This window comes from Arachis hypogaea, chromosome 19 (assembly GCF_003086295.3).
Source record: "Arachis hypogaea cultivar Tifrunner chromosome 19, arahy.Tifrunner.gnm2.J5K5, whole genome shotgun sequence".
NCBI classification, from domain to species: domain Eukaryota; kingdom Viridiplantae; phylum Streptophyta; class Magnoliopsida; order Fabales; family Fabaceae; genus Arachis; species Arachis hypogaea.
Window position 1 is genome coordinate 155,376,097 of NC_092054.1, and position 26,202 is coordinate 155,402,298.

At 35.5% G+C, this 26,202-nt stretch overlaps 1 protein-coding gene and 1 non-coding gene across 2 annotated transcripts; both read left to right on the plus strand.

The window, feature by feature from the left end:
- The first annotated feature begins 2,747 nt into the window (after positions 1-2,747).
- On the plus strand, positions 2,748-3,595 carry LOC112775306 (uncharacterized). The gene is made up of 3 exons (XR_011878004.1): positions 2,748-3,080; positions 3,167-3,294; positions 3,574-3,595. It is a non-coding gene; the product is annotated as an uncharacterized protein (transcript).
- Positions 3,596-3,966: 371 nt separating this feature from the next.
- LOC140172884 (ethylene-responsive transcription factor ERF118-like) lies at positions 3,967-5,578 on the plus strand. Its single transcript, XM_072228707.1, has one exon. It carries the CDS (start codon positions 4,218-4,220, stop codon positions 5,244-5,246), a length of 1,029 nt encoding a protein of 342 aa, XP_072084808.1. The 5' UTR covers positions 3,967-4,217; the 3' UTR covers positions 5,247-5,578.
- The last annotated feature ends 20,624 nt before the right edge of the window (positions 5,579-26,202 follow it).

A 26,202-nucleotide genomic window follows, 5' to 3' on the forward strand; every position in this document is an offset into this window, starting at 1 on the left:
TTATTCGATTTATATAGGTTGGTTGTTCAATGTAAATCGAAATAGTCTCATTCGATTTACATCCACAGCCACTATAAATAATTTGAATTCACTTCTTTCAAATTACATTTTACCAAACTATACCCCACGAAATCCAGAGAAAGCAACGCAACCTATCGAAATGGAAGACGACCCGAATCAAATCTACCAGTTGGATGGAGTCACACATATCGCTAGTAGTGTGCATGAAGAGATTAGTAAATAAATTTTAATTTTTGTATTTTCTGTAAAAAAATAAATAAATAATTGCTAGTGATATTAAATTGCTTAAAACTTGATTATTAAAATGATTAGAATGTCTTAACTTCAAGTAGTAGTTAGAGTTTTGATTTAGGGGTAGTAGTGTGTTAGAAGCTGGTTAGTGATATTAAACTATTTAGAACTTAATTATTATAATTGTTAAAATCTTTAAGTCTCGAATAATGGTTAGAGTATTGATATATAGTAGTATGTTAGAGTATTCAAATCACAAATGCATGTTGGATAAGGAATTTCGAGAGTTTCATAGAAATTCTGGTTAAAGTATTTTTTATTAAAATTATCCATTTTAGATGGTTGTTGTTTTGTGAAGTATTATGATTCTAAGAGAATTTGTTCAATGTCATGCAGTCCCACCATTGTATCATGAGCATGAAGAGGCAGCATAGTATACCATTAGTCCTCCTGTATCCTGTGTGTCTCTGGCCCCAAATCTAACAGGCACGGCAGGTACCTCCTGTTGTCTCATGACATCCAAGTCCAAAGTTAAAAAGTGCGAGAGATGTTGCAGAGTTTCTGAACTAGCCGCTCCACCACCCCTAACTGGAGTACTCTTCGCTAGCTCATCATTACTATCATATGCAATCGTGGCAGGCTCCACATCATCATCATCATCATCCTGAAATGCATCTTCCATACCATCCGGTGCTCCACCCTGTCAGAATTCTGGTACCACATCAGGAATGCCGGCCATCGCAATCGCAACATCACCAAAGGATCCAGTGTCACCCACTTCTCTGTCACGAGTGCGATTTAGAATAGTAGCGAAGGACGGAGAGGCAACCAAAGCTGCCTCAGGCTCAATTATGGCAAAGATGAAGAGGCACTAACGGACCTCGGACTAGAGCAGGTTACCATGGCTGAAGACTGAGGATTCCAATTAAAACCTCCCGAACTAGAGATCACATCCACAAATTTGGCCAACAGCTCAGGGGTTCTCACCTCCGGAAATTGTCGACGACAATGAAGTAGAACTTGCAAATCTTCGTCGCTACCTATGACGAACAAATTATACTTCACATTATTCTGCAAAACAGAAATCAAAATTCTGTAGAATAATTTCTCTACCCATTTCACGCCTTGCAGCCCAAGTTTTCGAATTATAGTATTCTGAAACTCGGTAAACTCGTTGAAGGTTTGAAGAAAACACTAAGCGAATCCTTATTGGTAAACTTAATTCTAGAACGCGTTTTATCCTTAATCGATCCTCTATAGCGCACCAAAACTAAAAAACTCTCATTACTAGCCATTGCAAATCACTATGACGAAGAATTCACATTCAATAGCTATTTATATACATTTGTGGCCTAGTAATCGAATTAAGTTACATCCATTTATATATCTTGCTGAATATATACTAAATCGACTTGCCCCTGTGTCGATTTATTCATGGACATTACGAGCATGGTAAATCGAATTAGACTTGTTTGATTTACTAGAAATCCTCACCATGCATGTATAAATCGAATGAGTGATTGATTTGCATAAAATGCTACTAAATCGAATATGACTGTTTCGATTTACTACCAACGATACTAAATCAAGTATGCATGCTTCGATTTACATAAAATATCCTTTAAGACATGTATATAATATTTTTTTTATTTGGGTGATTTACGTAATTTGAGTTACCATTAGTTTATTTAGATTTTTTATCCCTACCTAAAATCAAAGCTTTATAGAATATTAAAAAAAAAAAAAAACTCATATTGTCAAAATACTTCATAATAATATATATTATTTTGTCATTCTATGATATAATTAGTAATATATATATATATATATATATATATATATATATATATATATATATATATATATATTTCATCTAGATACACAAAAGTATCTGGAATTCATTGTAAGAAAATGTTGAACTAAAATATTTAAAAGATAAAACTATATGTTTAAGTAAAAAAAATTCAAATTTAAAAGAGAAATGTTGTAACAGAAAAAATATAGTTTAGTATATATTTTTTTAACTTTTATATCTATTTAATGCATAATATATAAATAATTTATTGACTTTTCATTTTTAATGTACTCGTATATTCTAAATATTACTATATCTTATGAATTATAAGTGGGAATAATTTTATTATAAATATTAATAATTTAATCATTATTAAGATTATACATGTTTTCGTAAGAAAGTACCATAATTGGAGTACTATATGCTTGGAGAGCAAGAATCTCAGTGTCATTTTTTGTAAATAAAAATAACAACAACGGAATCCGTTATTGCGAGCAGACCAACCGTTAGTTTGGCTGGTCAGCATTGGCGGCGCGAAAAGCTGCTTGGCAAATGTTACAATAATCACTTACGCTCTCTTCATGCGCGTGTTACACACTTCTAGAGTAGTAACCGTTAGATCTTCAAAACCAAATCACATCCGCATATAACAGTGACAAGTGAATACTGTATAAAAACATTGGATTCCCAAGTTGTCTCAGAGACATCAGTGTATGATATGCATCGACGATGATCATGCATCATGTATGTGTCATGTAACACTGCCACATGCCAGCTCACATCTAAGAGTAGTAACAAAAATAAAAAAAAGAAAATGAAAGTTTCCATAATTAATATTATATGTTTTACCTACTCAATACTTTAAATGCGGATTTTTGACCGGTGATAAAAAAAAGGAGAATGGTTCAGGCCTGGTAGAATAGAAAAGAGCGTTTTAGACAGAAGGGGCCACTAGTGAGAGAGAGAGAGTGAGATAGAAAGACGACAGAGGCAGAGACAGAGCAGCCTCCTCTGCACCGTGAAACAAACAAAGGTAAATTTCACTCTGAGGTCTGAATTTTCAACAATTTCATGTTTTCGAGACACACTGACACATTAAAATAATATTTTTATTTTCAGTGGTCGTGCAATGGAGCTTTCATAATTTTTTAAAATTTAATTTCTCCGAAAAGAAAAATAATTTTCCGAGACTGGTGATGTTTGTATAGAGATTTGTGTCTGTTCCAATCTGCTTGTCTCCAACCAAGGTCGGCTAATTTTTTTTTTTACTTATATAATTGTTTTACCTCTGTTTTCATGTTCTGGTTTTCAGATCTGTAGAAAAACTCACAATAACTTTTTTTTTTTCTTTTGTAAAAGAGAGATAAAATATTAGCCTTAGATTTGTGATAACTTTTGTTATCAGAGCCCATACCTATCTTGTTCTCTTGTTTGGTTTTTTTCTCTCTATATATTTGGTTTTTGTAACATTGGCTGAACCTTTCTCTCCCTCTGTCTCTGTATTGTGTTTCTTTTGGCTAGTGAAGAGAGTGATAGAGAACAGCAAAGAAGGTCTGTTTATCCAACTTGTGGGATTCCTGTGGTGAGTTTTGCAGCGGGAAAGGGTTGAGAAGAAGGAAGGAGCAGCGAGATTTATGTCGTCTGGGTTTATTGAATCGAAAGTGGTTGTAGTTGGGGCTCTGTATCAGCAGCTCTGGATTTATTCTCTGTTATTGACTATCTCGTCGGTGTTCTTCGCCTGCTGTATGCTTCTCTGCCTCAGCGAGCAGAGGTTGACTCTCGTGAACCCAGCTGTTTCAATGCGTTTGAGGCCAAGAAGGTTCGTTCTTCACTCTCTTCACACTTTCTCTTGTTATTTTGTATCATCGTCCAGATTCTGGGTCTGACGAAGGTTTCTGGTTGTGTTTCTGCAGGACTTGTTCTGGAGTAGTGTGTTTCGGAGGCTTTCACATACAAAGATTTTCAACACTTTTTTTGTTCTTAAGAGGGGATCTCACCTGAGATTGCGGAATTTTGTTTCGTTTTTTCTTTTGTTTCCTTCTTTCTTTCTCTTCAATTGTTCAAATTTTTTTCTCCCTTCATATCCGGGTATTTTGAGGGGTTTTTGGAGGGTTTTTCGTCTTCCCCCGAAACAAACAAATTTTGTTATTCTTGTTCTACCTCGCCTACCATGGCGGAGCCTCGGAAACAACATAGAACAAAGCAAAGAACTCACGAGTCCTCCAAGATGACCAGAAAACTCCGCATAATCTACGCGGATCCTGAATTAACCGATTCATCCGACGATGATTCAGAGATGAACCAAAAGAGAATCAAGAGGAGCATCCATGTGATCCCTCTCCCCCTTCCCTCCGGCCTCTCCACTCCCACCTCCTCCTCCGAAGTTGTTGCAAAACTTAAACAACCCATCTTCAAGAGGAGGGTTTCGCCGGCAACCGGTACCAAGAGGCAAACCTCCGGCAAGTACAGAGGAGTTAGGCAGAGGAAGTGGGGAAAATGGGCCGCTGAGATTCGCGACCCTTTCAAGAGCGCACGCATCTGGTTGGGTACTTACAACACTGCCGAGGAAGCTTCACAGGCCTACGAGGCTAAAAGGCTCGAGTTTGAAGCCATGGCGAGGTCCATGTCTCAGTCACAGTCTCAGAACTCCGATGACAAGAGCAACTGCTGCAACTCATCTCCTGCTCCCGCCGGAGTTTGTGTTTCCGACAACAAGTCCTCTACATCGGAGGGCTCCGATAGCGTTTTCTCTTGCACTTCTCCGTCCTCTGTTCTTGAGTTGGATTCTTCAGCTTCTCATTCCAACGACAGTGCTAATGCTAATGCCAATGCTAATGAAGCTGTTGAGACTAATGATTTGGAGACTGGTGATTTGGTGGCTGAATTGGCTGCCTTGGAGATACCGGATTTGAGCATGCTGAACCTCCCTCCTCCGTCACCACCACCACCACAGTCTTCTGTCTCTGTGTCTACCGCCGCTGCTTCTGTGCCTGAGATCGGCCTTGGACTCGATTTTGACTGGATAAATTTTGATGATTATGGACATGGATTTGATGATCTTGGTGGGTTCGAGGATTTGCAAATCTGCGGCTTGGATGATAATGGGCCTAGCCAACTTCCCGATTTCGATTTTGATGATTTTGGTGCTGATGAGTTTGCTGGTTGGATTGAGGAACCCCTCAATATACCCTGCGCGTAACAAGTTTTGCAGCTACATAGGAGCAATAAGAAGCCTTAGATTACTATCTACTAATATATATATCTCTATATATATAAGTTTTGTTTAATGTTGAGTGTAGTTCTATAGTAAGTTTTGTGAGATTTCTGGAACTGCAAAACCAGTTCCTGAGCAAGTGAGCGAGTGGTTTATGAGTTGATATTAAATTTTGTTTGGTTGAGTCAAAGATGTTTAGATCAACTGAGGATACTCTGGGTTTTCTTGTGCTATTAGAGCCATCCCAAGTGTTCTCAAGTGATATATTATTAATATTTATATCATCTATCTATCTATCAAGTATGAAATTCCAGATACATAACACACCAACCTCGCATATATTCATTCTCTTAATATGAACATCTTGCTGTTAATTGTTAATATCATGGTATTGGATTCTGTTTTCCATGTTTGCACGAAACCATCTATGTACCCTATGTTCATAGGGGCTTTTTATACATTCCAGTGTCTTTTCAACGGAATCTACATGGTTGAAGACTGAACGAGATTCCGCATTCTGCAATGAATTTTTTGGGTAAATAAAAAGAACCAGGTAAGTAGGTCTAAATTCATGGCAAGAATAAAAATGTAAGTGATAATACTTAATAGTGAGGCCTTAAAATGTAGAAAGTGGGGCCAAAGTGGGATTTCTTTTGCATGTCGTGAAGCAGAGGGGCAGAAGGGTGGAGGGTCCATGGTACTTAGCTGTATCGCATTTCATTGTTTATTTATTTAATTATTTGATACTACGCATTTTACCCAGTACACCGTAAAATGGGAGAATATGCAGAAAAGACGGTAAAATAAATAATGAACTGTGTTTAGTGCGGCTCCAAATTTGGTTTCCAATTCAGGGTCACCATATGCTTATTGTTCCTCTTGAATGTGCGCGATAGACTGATGGGCATAAGAGTAAATGAATAAATAAATATTAAAAAATTGCAAACATATTGCTCGATGCATCCAAAATGGAAGATTAGTAAGGATACTACGGTCCGTATCATCTGATTTTATGATTAATATGTCATGAAAGAATCCAATCTTTCTGAATTTAGGAAAATTCCCGTCCGTGTAAAATATAAAAATGTGCACAACGTGGATAAAAATGAACTACTTATTATTAAAAAATTTTCATAAGCAAACTGTAAGTTGACATTCAAGTATATTGTATTTATTCAGAAAATTTGATAGTTATTTTTTATATTAATCGTATGAATATATCAAAACTAATATTATTTAAAATAGATCTGCATATTTTATTTTGGATTTTTTCTCTTTTTGTATGAGATTTACAATTTAAATCTTACACTTTTATCATTAATTATTATTAATTCGTTATAGTAATAAATAAAAAAAAATGATAACATCATTTTTATTTTTGATAATGTCACTCTTTACATAATTTTTTTTATATTATATTATGAATTTGTAAAAACAATGAGTGATATTATAAAATACATATTAAAATTAGTTAAATTATATATATTTATACAAAAATATATGATAGCTAATTTTAGTTTACATATAATATTTTTAAAATACTTTTAAAGTAAAAATTTAGATCGTAACTTAAAATTTGAACTTTTTAATTTCTTTTAACAAGAAATAATAAAATTAATTTAAAAATAAGTATTATATATTGGCACGTAATTCTGCCTCATTGTTTCTAAGCCATCAAGACTAATTTAATGGCAGAAATTCACCTGTAGTCGACTTCACATGAAGTTGTTTTGAATGGATGACACGTGTTACTATTTGGTTTTAAAAAAATTGATTTATTTTATATAAATGATTTAATTAAAAAACCAATTGATATAACTATGATGTTAAATTTTTCACAATATTTTATTTTAAAAATAAATTAACTAATTTAAATTGAGAAATTATAGTTAATTGTTTACTACATAAATTTTTAACCAAAATTATAATTAAAAATTATTAAAAAAAATAAAATTATCTAATATATTAGACAAGTTCAATGTTAATCATATTTTTTCTATTATAAAATATAAAAAAATTTAATTCTAAAAAAAAATCGTTATTTTTTAGGATTTAAATTTTTTTATTGTGTTTTCATAAAGTTTGCACAAAATTCACCTATCACATTGACTAAATTTATTTATTTACCTAGAGTTTGTTTATGGACTCAACAAACTTGTTTACATTTTAATACGATTTGAATTGTATTAGTATATTTTTATTTTTTAATCAATTTAATTTTATTTAAATAATTAGAATTTTAAATTATAAAATTTGTATTTGTTTGTAATTTAAAATTTAAATAGATATAATTTAAATTAATAATTTATAAAATTGTATGTATTTGTATTATTATACTCATATGATTAATTATATTTATTCGATTAAAAAAAATAACGGTCGTTAATTTTTTTATTTAAATACATTCATATTATTTTTAAATTAAAAGAATATACTTATTTAAAATAATATGAGTACGTTTATTTAAATTTAAAAAATTTTAAAATAATAAGAATATGTTTATTTAAAATATTAAAATTTAAAATTTTAAATAAACCTACTTATATCAATTTTAAATTTTATTTAAAATAATACGAATATGTTTATTTAAATTAAAAAATTAAAATAATAAGAGTACATTTATTTAAAAAATTTTAATTTAAAAATAATATAAGTGTATTTATTTGATAGTTAAAAATTAACAACGATTTTTTTTAAATCGAATAAATATAATTAATTATATGAGTATAATAATACGAATATATATAATTTTATAAATTATTAATTTAAATTATAAACTAATATAAATTTTATAATTTAAAATTTTAATTATTTAAATAAAATTAAATTAATTAAAAAATAAAAATATACTAATATAATTCAAATGGTATTAAAACGTAAACAAATTTGTTGCTGTTCTAAGCCATCGAGACAAACACACTAAAAAATGATGTAGATGGAAGGAAATAATAATAATAATAATAATTTTTGCAAAGATTTAAAATTCTTTAGCATGCTGCATGTTAAAGCACATGTATAGGTGGTTCATGGAGACTGTCCAGCAGAATCTCGGATTTGATTTTCATGTCCATGATTTTTCATTTAATTTATCCTATATTCCAATAATTTTGCAATTCGAAGATATTTCAATATTTTACATGTAGTAAGTTAAAAAATGGGGTTATGGAGACCCGAGAGCGTATTGGAACGATCGAGGTGGATTGGACGAGACACGTGTCATGCATCGGGCGGTGAAAGAACAGTATGCATGGCTGATGGGTGTGGCGAAAGGCGAATAAATCAAAGAGGAAGAACGATAACGATGTTGAAGTGGCAAGGGGCGAAGGATTTGGGGTGGAATGGGCCCCTTACACTTTGGAATATTAATCATATTCTCATCATAACTCATAAGAGCGAGAGAGGAAGAATCACATCATACGTATACTCATACACATACATACACACTAGACACTACTATTCCCTCTTCCACTTCTCACACTATTGGTCATAGGAGCCTCCTAACTCAACCCGCATTTTTCTTTTCTTAAATTCAACTTTAGTACGTTTTCGGTCATCATATTATTATTATTCTATTAATTAGCTTAATTAAGATTTCTATTAGGGGGGCAATGTTGACTTTGTGGTTATTGGCTACAAATCTTTGTCAATTCTCTGTTCCCCACGCCAAAACAATATCAACGTCTAATATCCCCCACTTGTTATTAACGAAAGTGCATATGTGGTTATGTTGTGCTCTATGGTGTTAACTAAAAGCCAAAGCAGTATAACAATTTTGCTTTGCCATCACGTTATAGTAGTGGACTTCATACAATGCTTATCTTCATTGTTTTCCTTGCAATTTACGTCATAAACTTATGGCTGGTCGAATTGAATTTTTCTATTAGAATAAAGCAAATTATTATTAACACTATCAACTTTGTACTAGATACGAAGCCTACCCATGTTCGTGTAATGGGCAGTGGTCAATGGTTATAAGTTTTATGTTTAAGGTTAATTAAGGATGATTTTGATTCTTTATTATTCTTATGATGAATTGTGTGTTTCTTGCTCCATTAATATTGGTTCCTCGTGACAAAACAAACTTGCATTGTTTCGGATCGGAGAATACGTACCTCTATTTAGTGGGTCCGGTGGGGATTGAAAATATAGAACAAGTGTAATATGCTACTAGCTACTAGCTAGGTCCTTTAGAAAATTTCCACTAAAGAATTGAACACTTCAAACCCTTAAACAAACCTTAAAACTAAAACCGGAGCACACTTAATAAAACCCTAAATAAGGTTGTCTACCTTAAACTAATGCTAAAATTATGTTGTTCCGCAACTTACTCAATTGAAATTTTTATTCGGCCAATAGTTCCTAAGATTACCTTATAATAAGGTTCTTCTTTCTATTGGATTTTTTAAAGGTATTCCAACTTTTAAGTCAGAGGGAGAGATGAGTATATTATATATTTAGAGTAAATAATATATTTTTTATTAGATTTTTTTCTTTTATAAAGTGTCATGCCGTAAAATGGTTACTTTGTTGATCTAATTTTTTGGCAAATATCTAGTAAGGTGAAAATTCAGGTGCAGTCGACTTTATGTGAAGTTGATAGTTGAGAGTCGTTAGATGAAAATTTAGTTAAATCAGTCAAATCATTTAACGGCTCTCAGTATTAGAATAAGTTGGTTATAGCTAATATCGCAACTAAACAAGCATATTTTATTTAATTTGTTCAAATTTCAATTTATAGGTATATTTGGGTCAGATTATAATTAACGGATAACTTTATATATAAAACATAATATTTATAACTTCATACACATAATACCTGTAATTATATATTTATTATATTTAAAATTATATAATTATTCTAATAATAATTAATAAATATTAAATAAAATAATTTTAAATCTTTTTTATTGTTTTTCATTGTCTCCCAAATATTAGTAACAATATTATACTCTTTTTAATGATCCGAGCCAAAAAAAAAAACGAATATCAACCACACACACAAAATAAAAAAATAAAATAACCCCTCCAAAAGTACTTTATTAAATAATAGTTCATAGGCATATCAAAAGAAGAAAATTCATGAACGTGGAATGTTATTATTACATTACTTATATATATTTTTAAAAAAAATCTTATACATAATGGGATGATAAAGCATCAAATTGCTTTAAAATCGTACAAAGTTTTACACAATTTATGTAAATATGAAACTTTTAGTTTAATTGTTTAATTGATTAAATTTGATATATTTATTTTGAAAGTGAATCCAGTTGTGTAACAAACTAACAATACCATTATTATTACTCACGGTTAGTCTAAGGGGATCCTCGCCTTTTGGTACTAGAAATAAAGAAATGCTTAGTGACTGACATTTTTTTTTTCTTGTTTTACTTTATATTCAAATTATCATTAGTCAATTTTTCATTCTTTTAAGCTAAAAGTATTGATGCATTCATTGGGTAATTATGTTATTGGTTGTATAATTAGAATAAATTACTTTCGTAATTGATGTAGACGGTTTCATACTTTCATCTAATATGAAGGTCATGGCTAGGGTAGCACCCTTAATTAATACGAACTAGATATTTATACATGAGGCACAAATAATGTTCGATTATATCTCTCTTTTCCGGTGGGAAAGAAAATCATTAAATCAGGGTTGATAGATGGTGTCTATTGTCTAAGAATGATCAAGCTACATTTGCACTTATTTTAATCTCACTCTTTGATGTCAATATCTTTTGTTATGATTCTACCCGGTCCATGGAAGACATGGTTTTTAACATTCTTTCCTCAATTGTTGAAAAGTTGATGTATCCTAGAACCTGAGTTTGAATGGCACACGCTATGAATAAGTAAAAAGCGGTGAAATAGGTTGACTTGAGGAGCCAGCTTAGAAAATAAATGAGCAATTTTCTTCAACTACCAAGATTTATGTGGAAATTGAACACAATATTAATAGAACGACCACATGTTTTCATAGTATAGTATAGTGTGTCCCACCCACATATGGTGTAGGAGTATGAGAGAAAAGTAGCCACATGTTTGTTGAATTTGACTGGAGCCATACGTTTTTTTGTCTCCGGATTCACATATAGCTAGTTACATTCCAAAATATTCATCACGACATGGGTGACAATGAATCAAGGGATGGCAAAATATTCAACAATAATCCTTAAATTATGTTACATAAAAACATGATTTATTATAAGATTCGTGAGCAATATATGCAGGATCTGAGCGAGTCATGCCAATGACTAGTGAGAAGTGACTGTCACATTTAGTAGCTGTTAGGGAGCATCAACTACACTATATAAGCAAGGGCGAAACAAATACTATTTATATATTTCCATTGGAAGAGGCCGCACTAATAGAATAATATATAGTCAACTTTATAGTCACCAAAAAAATATAGTCAACTTTATGAGGTGAATGTCATGGTGCTCCAAGGATGTTTTGATGTTTTAGTGGTCTATAAATAATTTAATTAAAAACTATATATTAAAAGAACATGCACTTCTTCTACAATATTAGAGGAGTTAAACTCCACTTTGGTATTTAAAATTGACGAGTTGCACATTTGATCTCTGACTTTTCAATTGCTACAATTTAATTCTCTAGACTTTTACCAATATAGTCCATTCTCAACGCCGTTAGTGAGATAGCTCAAGTCTTGCCATGTTGAACATATTAAAACGACATTTTACACGTTTTGACGCTAAAAGAGCACTAAATGATATCATTTCAGGATTTGAACAATATTAAAAGAAAGGGGTATAACGTTTTAGTATTGTTGTCGTCGTTTAGTGCATTCTTTAGCGCCAAAACGCAAACTATGTTGTTTTAATATGTCTAGCATGACAAGACTTGAGCTACGCCATTATACGAAGAATTACATTTGAACTTTTTTTTATAATAACAAATTAAAGAGCATAAACAACTGAAAAAAACATCTTCAATAATACCCAAGAAAAAACAATATTAAAATAAAATCTCGTCTTCCTCTTTCCAACTTCAAAAATAGGTTCGGCACTCATGGTTCATTCATCACAAAATTTCTTCATTTTTTCTCAATAAATAAGAAATCTAAATTAAAATATGTATATTTATAACATAAATAAATAAAACGATAATACTAAAAAAAAAACAAAACTTATTTTATTTAATATTTATAATATTTATTAATTATTATAATAATTAATAAATATCAAATAAAATAAATTTTAACTATTTTTAACTAATATTTTTTTGCTACTTGTAAATAAAATTGTCCTCTTCAATATGAAATACATCGCGCCATGGACAACAAATTACCGACAAACCTAGGGCGCGTGACAAATCAGGTCAATCTACTATGCTAAAGTCTCCCATAAAACTAGGCCTGTCAAACCTCATTTTGTTATATAAATTTAAATTTTAAAATTTTAAATCTTAAATTTTAGTTCATCCTTTTTTGGCACGGATTGATAGACTAGTTTATTTTTGTTTTTTTTTTCTTGTTTTTTACAGTATCCTCTTATCCTTATGGATTAAGGATAAATTTTTATCTATTTAAAAATTTACTGACTAATCAACAAACTACTTCATAGTTTTTTCAAATATTTTTAATAATTAAAAAGCCTAAAAAGCCCCCAAAATCTAAAGGAACATGGGCTGTCCCTTTTAGTTTTTTGTAACATGTATCCAAACACATAATACTCAAATGCACAAAAATGCTACACTACCTTTAGCTCACCGGGCTGGTTAGGCGGGGTGAATCAGTGGGCCTAGTCATTTAGGTTTGTTTAAATTCTTCCCTTTTATTTTATTTTATTTTTTTTTCGATTTTGTTAAGTAGACAATCATTTTTATAAGGTGAAAACTCAGATGCAGTCGACTTCACCTGAGTTTTCACCTTTTTATAAACAATGTGAACAATGAGTTTTAAAATTGACCAAATAAAGTAAAAAAATACTCTATACCTAAATTACCTCCTAAACCTTAACATTAAAATAACCATCTGCACGTTTAGTGAATTGAACATCCAGCCATTGTTAACTGTGCATGAGTAATCGAATCAAAAGAAATAACCATCTAATTAAAAATAATGAACATAATCATCTACATATTTATTGAATTAAACATCTGACATATCCATTGTTCACATTTGTTCCGTACGTATAGGGCCGAGGTATCACGACTCCTTCTGCCTGCTACAGTGCTCAGGTGGAAGAGGTATACGTCGGCTGAGTTGGAACACCTGCAAAAAGCACTCCGACGCTCAAGTAAGAATGTGAGTTATGAGAAAATAAGAGAAGTAAATCAGAATGAGTTCTGTGACCTGTTTTACTCCGAGGTTACCTATGTGCTTATATAGGCGTTGTTAGTGTGTTCGGTTGTCGTATCTTGCGGGATTCTCTGTAACTTCCGAGGTTATCATAATGACGTTTGGAAATGTTGGTTACGCTCCGAGCTTATCTTAGTTCATCCTGATTTGGTGGGTTTGTTATTAGGTAACGTCCTTATCCGAGGTATATGTTCGGTTTGGAGGCCGAGGTATACGCTATGTATCATAGCCCCCAAGCTTGCTTTGTTGTAAGAAAACAAAGGCGAGCTTCTGAGCTTTACCTCGGCCGAAAAATTTTTCTTCTAGTGGTAGTCCTGTCCCCCGAGCTTGCCTTGGTTTTCGTTGGGAAAGGAAGTTCGTTTGTGGCATTTAATTAGCGCTTCGTTTCCTGCACTGGAAATGATTGATGTGGAATTCATGGCTCAGCTTTCGAAGGTATTGTAACCGTTGGATGTTGATGTAATAAATAGATGGCTGAGATTGGAACGGTTATCAATGAATGTAAAAAGAAACCGTTTCGGTTTCCTTTGTAGTTTTATTACCTGGCTTGTTTTGGGTGAGCCCCCAGTTTTACTTTTTTGCTTCTTCACTTTAAGCTTTTTTCGGAGAAAAAGATGAGTAGCAAAGGTAGGTTTTGATATCTTCTGGTTTTTTCCCTTTCTTTTCTGCTCTTGTTGTTTTGTTGTCTCTTTGTAATGGAAAAGGGTAAGACTGTTGTGGTGGATGATGATCCTTGTAGCTGGGTAAGCGAGCAGGTGAAATGTTGTGTGTCCCAGTTTTGTGATGTGGAGTCGGTGAAGGCGTTGGGGTCTAATGTGTGGGTTAGGGATGGTCAGAATGTGAGGGTAGAGTTTTTACCTTGTGGTAGGGACGATCGCGTGTGTGAGAAAGTTGATGGGTGGTCCTACTTTTACTGTTACTCGTGTTTGTTTACTGAGCTCGGGGTTCGTCTTCCTTTTACCGATTTTGAGTGTGGTGTTCTATTTTGGCTGAACTGTGATCCTTTCCAGTTGCACCCTAATTCATGGGGTTTTGTTAGAGCTTTTGAGAACTTGATGGATCTCCTGGAATACCCTCCTTCCCTTGCGGTCTTCTTTTCGTTGTTTCAGACTAAGGGTGTTAGACGTGGTGTGTGGATAAACCTTAGTAGCCACCCTCGCTGCGCTGTATTTTCCCTTTATAAATCATCTTTTAAGGACTTCAAGACGATGTTTGTGAAAGTTAGGAGCGTGGAGGAGGAGTTTCCATTTTACTTAACTGAGTTTTTAGAAGAAAGGTTCCCTGTTTCCTGGTCGCCCGACCTTGTTAAGGTTCTTGATGTACATGATAGGGTGTCTGATGAGAATATTATGTTGGAGTTTCTATTAGAGGTGTCAGAATCAGCAGGGCTATTGTCTGTTGCGGAATTGTTAAAGTGGGATACCGATAAGGAAGCCGTGTTGGATTACCTAGGTAATTCGTTTTGAAAATGTCCTTTAGTGCTGTTGTGTAGTTCCGTCTGACTTGTTGTTTTTCTTTCAGCTGAGAAGGCGCTGACCATTACTACTGCTGGATTGAAGTCCTTTTTTTAGTCAGAGGAAGAAGACAGAGAAGGAGGGGTCGACGAACACAAAGAAGGATGGTGCTGCTATTCCTTCTGAGGTAAATCCTCGGCCAAAAAGAAAGAGGGCCAAGAAGGAGGACGAGATGGCTGAGAGCAAAGAGGGGGATTCACCTATTTTGCCAATCGTTGAAGCTACTTATGAATCTCAGAAGCGGCTTCATGCTTACCGTGAAGATGACAATATAAGGTCGCTGTGGTCGAGGTTTTTTCCATTTGCTACCCTTGCTGACTAGTTGTGTCGCTTTCCCGAGGACTTGAAAATGATTGACGAGGTTGGGCGAGCTGGCATCAGTCGCTTTCTTCAGGTATTTATAGTTATTTTGTTTATTGTGGTTATTTCTCTTTTTGTTATATGACTGTTGCTTTTTGGTCGTAGGTTGTAGGTGCCAGGATAGTTGCTGTGGGGAGGGCTCAAGAGCTTGCCATCGAGTTTAAGGAAAAAGAGTCTGTGAATGTTGCTGAGATGTCTGCTTCTCTTCAAGAGAAAGAGAAGACAATTGTTGAGCTATCTTCGTCTTTGAAGCAGAGGGGTATTGAATTGGATGAAGAAAAAAGACTTCACTCGTTGGTTGCTGAAGAAGTTGGTACTTTGAAGTCTGAGAATGGTCGGCTTGTTGCTCGTGTTAAGGAGCTAGAGGGTGAGGTATATGAGGGTTTTGCCCAGGGTTTCGATCGGGCTGCTGCGCAGGTCCATTTTTTGTTTCCTGATGTTGATGTCAACAAGTTGGATGCTACAAAGATTATTGTGAATGGGGAGTTGATTGATGATGAAGCTGATAAAGAGAGTGACAATTCCAGTATTGGGGATAAAATAGAATGAGGACTTTGTTAGGTTTTATGAATTTTTTTTTGTGATGTTATTTTGAAACATTGTTTGACTTTGCTCTTTGGTTTGTTAAGACTTTCCGAGTATGAAGCTCGGTTTTGTTTTTTGTTTTGATATGCATATGTATTCATATTTGTCTAGACGTCTTTTGCATAACTAATTTGGCCGCTTGTTTGAGCTGTGTTTGTTTGAATATATTTCGAGGCGAATACTTGAAAGAATAAGTACGGAAGACTGATTGTAAAAATTTTGTATATGGATAGGTATTTGAAGAAGTAGGATGTGGATAATCGCTTTGAAAAAATTAGATATGGCGTTTGGCCTCGTTAAAACCCTTTGAGTAAAACCCTACTTGAGATAAAACCTCAAATGGGAAAAAGAGTACCTTCATCCGCTTTGCATATATTATGATAGGTATTTTCTCAAGGAGGATACATTCCAGTTTCTTGATACTGGCTCTCCTAATAGGGTTTCTAGTTGGTATGCTCCTTTGCTGAGCACTTTGCTGATTCGAAATGGTCATTCCCAATTCACTGCTAGCTTCCCGCGGGCTTTGGGCTTTCTTGCCTCTTCTATTTTTCTGAGGACAAGTTCCCCACTTTCAAATATTCTGGGAACCACCTTTTTGTTATGTCGTTTTTGTAGGAGCTGTTTCATGGCTAGTTGTTTTATTGTCGCTATTTCTCTTTCTTCCTCCACGAGGTCTAGGTCGGTTGCTCTTTCTTTGTTGTTCCTGCTCCGATAATATAGTTCAGCTCGGTGGGTTGGCGTTCCGACTTCTACGGGTATGAGGGCTTCTGCGCCATACACCAATTTGAACGGGGTCTCTCCAGTTGCTGAATGAGTTGTCGTGTTGTAGCCCCATAAGAATTCTGGAACAAGGTCAGCCCATTCGCCCTTAGCGTCGTCCAATTTCTTCTTCAAGGCCTGTAAAACAACTCGGTTAGCCAATTCTACTTGGCCGTTTGTATGTGGATGTTCGACCGAGCTAAAGTGATGTTTTATATTGAAGTTTTGTAAAAATAAGGCGAGGTTTTGATCCGTAAACCGTCTTCCATTGTCAGAGATTATTTCTCTAGGTATACCATAGCGGCAAATGATGTTTTTCCATAGGAAAGATCTCACCTTTTCAGCTGTTATTCGTGCCAAAGGTTGTGCTTCGATCCATTTTGAAAAATAATCTGTTGATACCAAAAGAAATTTTACCTGTCCTGGTGCTTTCGGAAAGGGGCCGAGGATATCCAACCCCCATCTATCGAAAGGCCAGCTTACCTCTAGAGTGTGTAGCTCTTCTGCGGGTGTTGTGGATATCATGGCATGTTTTTGGCAATTGTCGCATTTTTTTACTTTGGCAAAGCAGTCTCTCTTCATTGTTGGCCAATAGTATCCTGTTCGCAATATTTTGGCGGATAATGCTCGGCCTCCAATGTGGTTACCGCATACCCCTTCATGGGTCTCCGCCATTACCGTTTCAGCTTCGTTTTTGCTTATGCATCTTAGGAGTGGTTGTGAAAATCCTCGCCTGTATAGGTTGTCTCTAACGATTGTATAGTAGCTTGCTCTTCTTCGAAAGAGTTTTTGGTTTTGTTCGTCTGTTGGGATGACTCGTGTTTTGATGTATTCGAGAAACAGTGTCCTCCAATCTTTTTCCTGTGTAATGCTCAATATGCTATTTAATTCAAAGCTTGGTTTGTCAAGTGTTAATTGTGAAAGTGTTGGCGTGTGTGATTGTGGCCTTGTTGTTGCTAACTTAGATAAAACATCGGCTCTTGTGTTTTGTTCTCTGCTCACATGTATTATTTCTAATTTATGAAATTTTGAAATAAGATCCTTTGTTATGAGCCAGTATTTCTCTAACAAAGGATCTTTTACCTGGAACTCGCCTTTGATCTGCTGGACGACGAGTAGGGAATCACAATATACAGTGAGGTGAGCTATTTGCAAATCCTGGGCGAGCTTTAGTCCGGCTAGAAGAGCTTCATATTCCACTTGGTTATTGCTTGCTGGAAAGGAGAATTGCAATGACTGCTCGGCTATGACCTGTTCGCCTTCTTTAAGTGTTACGCCGGCTCCACTTCCAGCCTTGTTTGCTGCGCCATCTACATAGAGTTTCCAGTTATGTTCTGTTTGTTTGTCCTCGGTTGTCAGCTCAGAGATAAAGTCGGCTAGTATTTGCAGTCTTGGAGTCTTCCGAGGTTGGTATTGTACGTCATATTCGGAGAGCTCAACGGACCACTTCGTTAGACGCCCAGCCAGCTCGGGCTTGGTTAGGATCTGTCGCAGTGGTTGATTTGTTCTAACTATTATAATATGGCTTTGGAAGTATTGCCTCAGTCTTCTTGCTGTTATGACCAGGGCCAATGCGAGTTATTCTATCCTTGGATACCTGGTTTCTGCTGGTTGTAGAATTCTGCTGACGAAGTACACCGGGTTTTGTGTTTTCCCTATTTCAGAAACTAGCACCGAGCTTATGGCATGGTTAGAAACTGATAAGTATAAATATAATGGTTTACCGAGCTCTGGTTTTTGAAGGATTGGTGGTGATGACAGTATTTGTTTAAGCTCTGTGAAAGATCGTTCGCATTCTTCTGTCCAGTTGAACTTTTTATTCTTGGATATTGTTTGGAAAAAAATGGTATGATCGGTTTGCTACTGCAGGTAGGAATCGTGATAGTGCGGCAACTCGTCCTGCTAGTTGTTGTACTTCTTTTATTATTTTTGGGCAGTTCATTTTGAGAATAGCTTCACATTTTTCTGGGTTTGCTTCAATTCCTCGAGGGGTTAGCATAAATCTGAGGAATTTCCCTCCTTGAACTCCGAATGCGCATTTTTCTAGGTTGAGTCTCATGTTATATGCTCGGAGCTGTTGGAAGACCTCTTCTAGGTCATCACAGTGTGATCCCTGTACCGAGATTTTTGCTACCATATCATCTACATAGATCTCCATATTCCTTCCTATTTGTTGTTGGAAGACTTTGTCCATGAGTTGCTGGTATGTTGCTCCTGCATTCTTAAGACCAAACGGCATAACTTTGTAACACAAATTTCCGTGTTCTGTTATAAAAGCTGTTTTGCTTTGATCTTCTTGGTGCATGAGGATCTGGTTGTATCCAGAGTATACATCCATGAAACTTAAAATTTTAAATCCAGAAGCATTATCTACTAGTTTATCAATGCAAGGTAAAGGATAGGCATCTTTTGGACAAGCTTTATTTAGATTTGTGAAGTCGACGCACATGCGCCATTTACCCGAATGTTTTCTTACCATTACCACATTTGAGAGCCATGTGGTGAAGCGGAGCTCTTTGATAAAGCCGGTGTTGAGAAGTTTCTTTGTCTCTTCAAGGGCTGCTTTCATTTTTTCTGCTCCGAGGTTCCTCTTTTTCTGGGCAATTGGCTTACTTGTTTTGTTTATGGAGAGCTTGTGGCAGATTATATTCGGATCTATCCCTAGCATGTCTGCTGGTGTCCAGGCAAATAAGTCGGCATTGTCTTGGAGTACTCTTATTAGCTTTGTTCTCTTTTCTCCTTCTAGAGCTCGGCCGATATAGGTAAACTGTTCGGCCTTTGTCGTCAGGAGAATCTTCTGGAGTTCGTCTATTGGTTGAGGCCTCTCCTGGAAGTCCTCCCTTGGATCCAACTCGGAGAGTGTCAGTACCTCGGTCGTGGTGTGGATCATCTTCGTCCCTTGATTAGCTCTTGGTTGTATGCTGATTTTCTTTAGGCTTGCATTGTAGCATTGCCGAGCTTGTTGATGGTATGAATGTACTGTTGCTATCTTGTTGTTTTGTACCTGAAACTTGACACACAAGTGTAATGTAGATACCACCGCTCTGAATTTATTCAGGGGGGTCGTCCGAGAATAATGTTATAAGGGCTAGGGCAGTCAACTATGATATATTGGATATCAATAGTTTTTGCTAATGGGGTGTCTCCCATGGTTATTTTTAGCCATATGTGTCCTTTTATTGGGACCCTTTCTCCGAAGAACCCAACCAGTTCTCCCGATGAGGGTTGCATGGCCTTTTCAGATAATTGCATTTTTATGAAGGTTGAATAGAATAATACATCAGTACTACTACCTGGGTCCAAAAGTACCTTTCTTACCAATAACTCTCCTGTTTGGATGGAGATCACCACTGGGTCGTCGAGGTTTGGGCCTGTTGAGGCTAGGTCGTCCTGTCCAAAGGTTATCTCTAGCTCTGTTGTGTTGTGTTTTACTGTAAGTATTGTTCCTTCGATTGCCAGCATTGCTCAGTAACTTCTTTTTCGTGCCGAGCTTGTTTCGTCCCCTCCTGCGTATCCTCATGATATGCAGTTTATGATCCCCTTGGAGGGGTCTGTTGTTGTCCATTTTCCTTTTTCTTTCTCCGTTGATCGCTCTTCTGGTTCCTTTTTGGTTTCTCCGCTTTTCCGTCCTTCGACATATTTGTCTAGGAGCCCTTGCCGAGCTAACCTTTCTAACAGGTCCTTGGCTATTACGCATTCCTCCGTCGTGTGTCCATACTTCTGATGGAAGGCACAATGCTTACTTCTGTCTACGAACCGTTGATCTTGATAGCTTCCTGCTCTAGCGGAAGGTTTGACTATTTTGGCGTTGAGGATCTCCTTGATTATGTTCTCCCTTTTTGTATTAAATCTGGTGTATGTATCGAACTTTGGTGTGAGCTTGAAGGGTTTCTTTTGGTCTTTCTTGCTCGGCGGTTTGAATGTTCTTTCTTCCTCCTTTCTGGTCGGCTGTTTGTCCGCTTTTTGTGCCTCTCGCAATTCCTCGATCTCCATTTGTCCTGCAGCTCTCTCTCAGAATTCCTCCAATGATTTGGGTTTGGTGATTGCAATTGTTTCTCTGAACTTCCCAGGCCTGAGTCCAGTTTTAAGCACGTGTAGGTGGACGTTGGGGTCTAAGTCTGGAATCCCCATGGTGGCTTCGGCAAATCGGGTTAGGTAATCTTTAAGACTCTCATGTTGTCCTTGCTTAATTGTCCTGAGGTAATCAGATCCGTGGACGTATATCCTGGAGGCGGCAAAGTAGTCGATGAAAGATCTCGCTAAGTCCTCAAAGGATGAAATTGATCCTGCAGATAATTTAGAGAACCACAGTAAAGCAGCACCATCAAGATAAGTGGGAAAAGAACGACAAAGTATAGGTTCGTTATTAGCGCCGTTAAAAAACATAATGGATTGAAATTTTTTAATGTGAGCTCGGGGGTCACCAATCCCCTTATAAGGTTCCAAAGAGTTAGGCAAAACAAAATTCTTTGGCATCTTGAAGTTTGTGATTTCTTCGGAGAAGGGGTTGTCTAGCGTCAGCTTTTCTTTTGGCGGGGTGATACTCAAGGGGTCTGAGTTTCCCAGGGCCGAGTTTTTAGAGCTACTCTCCTCGTGTTTTCCTGCATTATTCTGTGTGGAGAGCTCGGCAAGTCTGCAAACTTTTGCCTGGAGTTCGGCCATCTGGGCTAGGAGCTCGGCTTGGTTGAAGGATTGAGCTCCGTTTTCAGCCATAACTGGAAGGTCAAAAATCCCTGCACAAAAGGAAAGAGACAAGTGTAATGTGGGAGTAAAGGTGGGGTTAGATTAACTCAGGGCCCCACGTTGGGCGCCAAATATTCCGTGCGTATAGGGCCGAGGTATAACGACTCCTTCTGCCTGCTACAGTGCTCAGGTGGAAAAGGTATACGTCGGCTGAGTTGGAACACCACGGCGGGAGTACCTGCAAAAAGCATTCCGACGCTCAAGTAAGAATGTGAGTTATGAGAAAATAAGAGAAGTAAATCAGAGTGAGTTCTGTGACCTGTTTTACTCCGAGGTTATCTATGTGCTTATATAGGCATTGTTAGTGTGTTCGGTCGTCGTATCTTGCGGGATTCTCCGTAACTTCCGAGGTTATCATAATGACGTTTGGAAATGTTGGTTACGCTCCGAGCTTATCTTAGTTCATCCTGATTTGGTGGGTTTGTTATTAGGTAACGTCCTTATCCGAGGTATATGTTCGGTTTGGAGGCCGAGGTATACGCTATGTATCAACATTGTTTAGTATTCTCATTGTCTACCTATACTTTTTCTTTTTTTTTTCTTTCTTGATTATAAAAGGAATAGACTAAGGTAGCAATTGGTTAGGAAAACTGAGATTCAATATTATGTTTGATAGTTTAATTAAAATTTCTGTCTTTATCTCCAAAATTTCAATCCCTTCAATACTTCCAGAAAATGAGGACACAAGGATTAAAATTTTACTATTTTAGAGACAAAAATTGAAACTTTAATAATATTTTTTTATAAAAAATATTTTTATTTAACTTTTTAAATTTTAAATTTATACCTCAATTTTTATATTTATTTTAAATTAAATATAATACCAAAATATAATTCAATTCAAAATATTTTATACCAAATATAATACAAAAACTTAATTCATTGTCAATTTTTCAATTTTAATTTTTCATCAGTCAGTCTCAGTCTCCTTTCTAACTGCAGCCTAATAGATAAGTTTCCTTATTTTGGGTTCAATATATGGCTTACTCAAAAGGTGAATTTGTTGCTAAATGGTGCTCTTCCGGAGGCCTCAGGTAGTGCCAATATGAGCAATTTAGTGAGGTAGAGTTAAGTAATAAGACCATTTTATTCGGCCTAGTAAATTAAGTTCAGTTACAATACAACTTCAATACATGGGGTACAAGACCCAATCCTATAATTATCCCCATGTTATGTGGGCTCAACCAGTTAGCGGGCTAGCATCTATTAGCTCAACGCCTTATTCTTGAAGGCTCATCTAATTTAAAAATAAATTATGTTTTTAATCTTCAACCATAATCTTGCATTACCCGTCCAAAACAAATAAAAAGCATCTTGCGTCACCTTTTTTTGTATTGTTGCAACTTTTGGATGAAAGACTTTTCCAAGGGCATGTTAATGTTAATTAATATTGGTAGAACTATTGTAAGTTCGTCTGAGATCGTTAGGTTTATGAAGTTTTAATGAGTATAGAGTCTTCCAAAATGAAAGGTAATGACCAAAGTCAGTAAAGCTTAGTTGGAAAATATTAAAAATATCAACGAAACATATGTTTAGGTTTAACATCTCATTGACTTTCTAGTATCCCACTTAGGTGTCCATATATACTTATTATATATGGTTGGATAATTTAATTCTTCAACTCAGTGAGCCTTAATTAGATTAAGGGAATTACTTGGATAAAAATCTCAAAAACGTACTTTTTTTTTTAGATATTTTTTAAAAAATAAAATTTAACACATATAATCAATTAAATTATATTATTTTTATTAAAATTAGACTAGACAAATTAATTTAGCAAAAAAATAATAAATTAAATTTTAAATCGATATAAATTAATATTTTTTTATAAAAAATTACTACAATATCTCTATTATAAAACACAACTAAAATATTTCTATTATATATATATATATATTAATTTTAAAAACTTTAAATTCTAATCTATAACGATAAAGAAAAAAAAGGATAGAATTTATAATTCTCAAAATTAATATATATATATATAATAAAAATATTTTAATCATTTTATATAATAAGAATATTGTAGTTATTTTTTATAAAAAATAATATTAATTTAGACAAATTCAAAATTTAATTCACTATTTTTTTATTAAATTAATTTGTCTGACCTAATTTTAACAAAAATAACATAATTTAAATGATTATATATATTAAATTTTAATTATTAAAAACTATCTTTAAAAAAAAAATGTTTTCTGCATCTTTATGGAACATTCCCTTAAATTAATTGGTTAAATACGAATGAGACAAAATAGTAGTGTTTCCGTTGTTATCGTATAGAAAAATAGGAGCTGGATATGATTGACCTCCAATCATAGAAAACAACACAACACACACTACTTTTTCTCCCTTTTCCCTCTCATTAAGTCGCTGTCTCCTCTTGCTTATTAAAGTCCGTATATATCATATACATAGGTGTAACTAAGTTGGAGGTTCTCAACTACTGATTCTCCTGCTGCAACATCGATTTTAATAATAGTTGGGATATATGGTTTTACTTTAGGCTTTGAGGCTAAGGTAGTTGGTCGATGTTTGTTGGTTCAACTTCTCCAAATTAATAGGCATCATCAATCACTGCATACTATATATTATAATAAATAATAGTAGTAATGATAATAATAAAAAGATGATAAGGAATGGGCCAAAAAATATTAAATAACGTAAATAAAAAGGAAATTGCAAAACGTGGATTGGGGGATCTGATCTTATGGGAATATAGAAGTTTCATAATTTAGGTAAATTAATAATTTTTTTGGAGCATACCAGTTGTCTCATGCTGAATGGAGAAACGTGACAAGTATAACAAGAACATGAAAGTATACATCTTAAATACTCTATTCAAGATAAAATAAAACATATCATATATACCGTATTATACTATGTGTATACTAGTGCTTTAATGAGGATGCTCCCTTCCATTGTGCTTGCTATGATCCAACCCATGGAAAAAGCTCCAAGTGGCAAAGAGATCAACCATACATATGTATGAGGAAAGAAAGGACAAAAGTTCAAGTAATAACTATATATAGGGAAGTTATGATCAAGACAACTGAAACTATTCCTATAATAAATAAACTGCAATTTTTTTATTATATCATATTTTTTTATATATTTATATAAAGCATCTTCCATAGTGATTGGTAGTTCTTTTCAAGATTGCACAAATGAATGAACCTCCCTTTTTTCACCTAATAGTTGAAGCCATTAAGGCAGTAAGATTTTAATGAAAAGTAGTAAACCAAGCTTAGCTAGGAATATATATATATATATATATATATATATATATTTATTATCCTATATGTGGGACATTGGAGACTTTGCCCCATTATACAAGTGTTCATACCCTGACCCAATAATAAAGGTCCAGGGTCCAAGCAAAAAGGCCCAACCCAAAGGGTTGGCCCTCACCCAGTACCAGCCTTCATTCCCAGAAGTCGGTACTGAGCACGACCTGCTTCAAAGAAGCCGGATACGAGGGTTAGCTGGCAGATAACACTCATTCGAATGAGTAACTGCCCCTAGAAACTCTCCAACCACTTCCTAGAGCCATATCTTAACCTCCCTAAGATATGGGAACGGTTATCCACCTAAAAAGGTGGCACTACTTCAGCGGTGGTTATTGGTTCACCACTATAAATACCCTGACATCCCTCAGGTATCACTAAGTCCAATACATTCTAAACTTGCTCACACTCTTGCTAACTTAGGCATCGGAGTGTCTTTGCAGGTACCACCCCCCATTCTTTCACACGTACAAGTCGGACGGAAGAACACCGAGTTGCAGGTTCACTCGATAGTCACCTCCCTCACACGTTTGGGCCAACCAACGCCATCCGGCCCACTAATCTCTGGTTACCCACCGTAACATTGGCGCCGTTGCCGGGGACCCGTGAGATCAACCAGTGATGGCGGAAAGATCCCCTGAAGAGGGTCATGTGGAGACAGATTCCGAACAAGAGAATTTGAACACTGGAAACAATGAGGCAGATCAGACCCTCCACCAGGAAGCCAATGACCAACATAGGGAAGGCACCTCCGGAATAAAAAATCCGAAGGTGAACTCCTCGGAGGGGCGCGAGTCAGAAAAAGAAGGACCCTCCCACGCTAGTGAACTTATGGGATTAATCCATAGCCGCCTCGAACAGCTAGAACAGGAGCGGGAACGACAAAGGGAAGCTGAAAGGAACCTAAAAGAGGAGATGGAGCGACAAAAAGAGTTAGAAAGAAAACTCTTAAAGTTAGAATCCTCCCTCAAAGGTCGGAATTCCCACGACGATAGAGAAGATTCTCCCTTAGGAGAGAAAGATCCGTTTAGCGAGGACATAATGAGGGCAAAAGTTCCGAGAAACTTTAGAAGCCCCGATATGGACCTCTACGATGGAACCACTGATCCAAAGCATCATCTGAGCAAATTTAAAAGTCGGATGTACCTGACCGACGCTTCTGACGCTACGCGATGCAAAGCTTTCCCGACAACCTTGTCAAAAGCAGCGATGAAGTGGTTCGACAGTCTCCCTCCGAGGTCAATTACCAGCTTTGAAGACCTCTCAAGAAAATTCTTGATGAGGTTCTCCATCCAGAAGGACAAAGTAAAACATGCACCAAGTCTCCTGGGAATAAAACAGGAGGTCGGGGAGTCCTTACGGGCCTA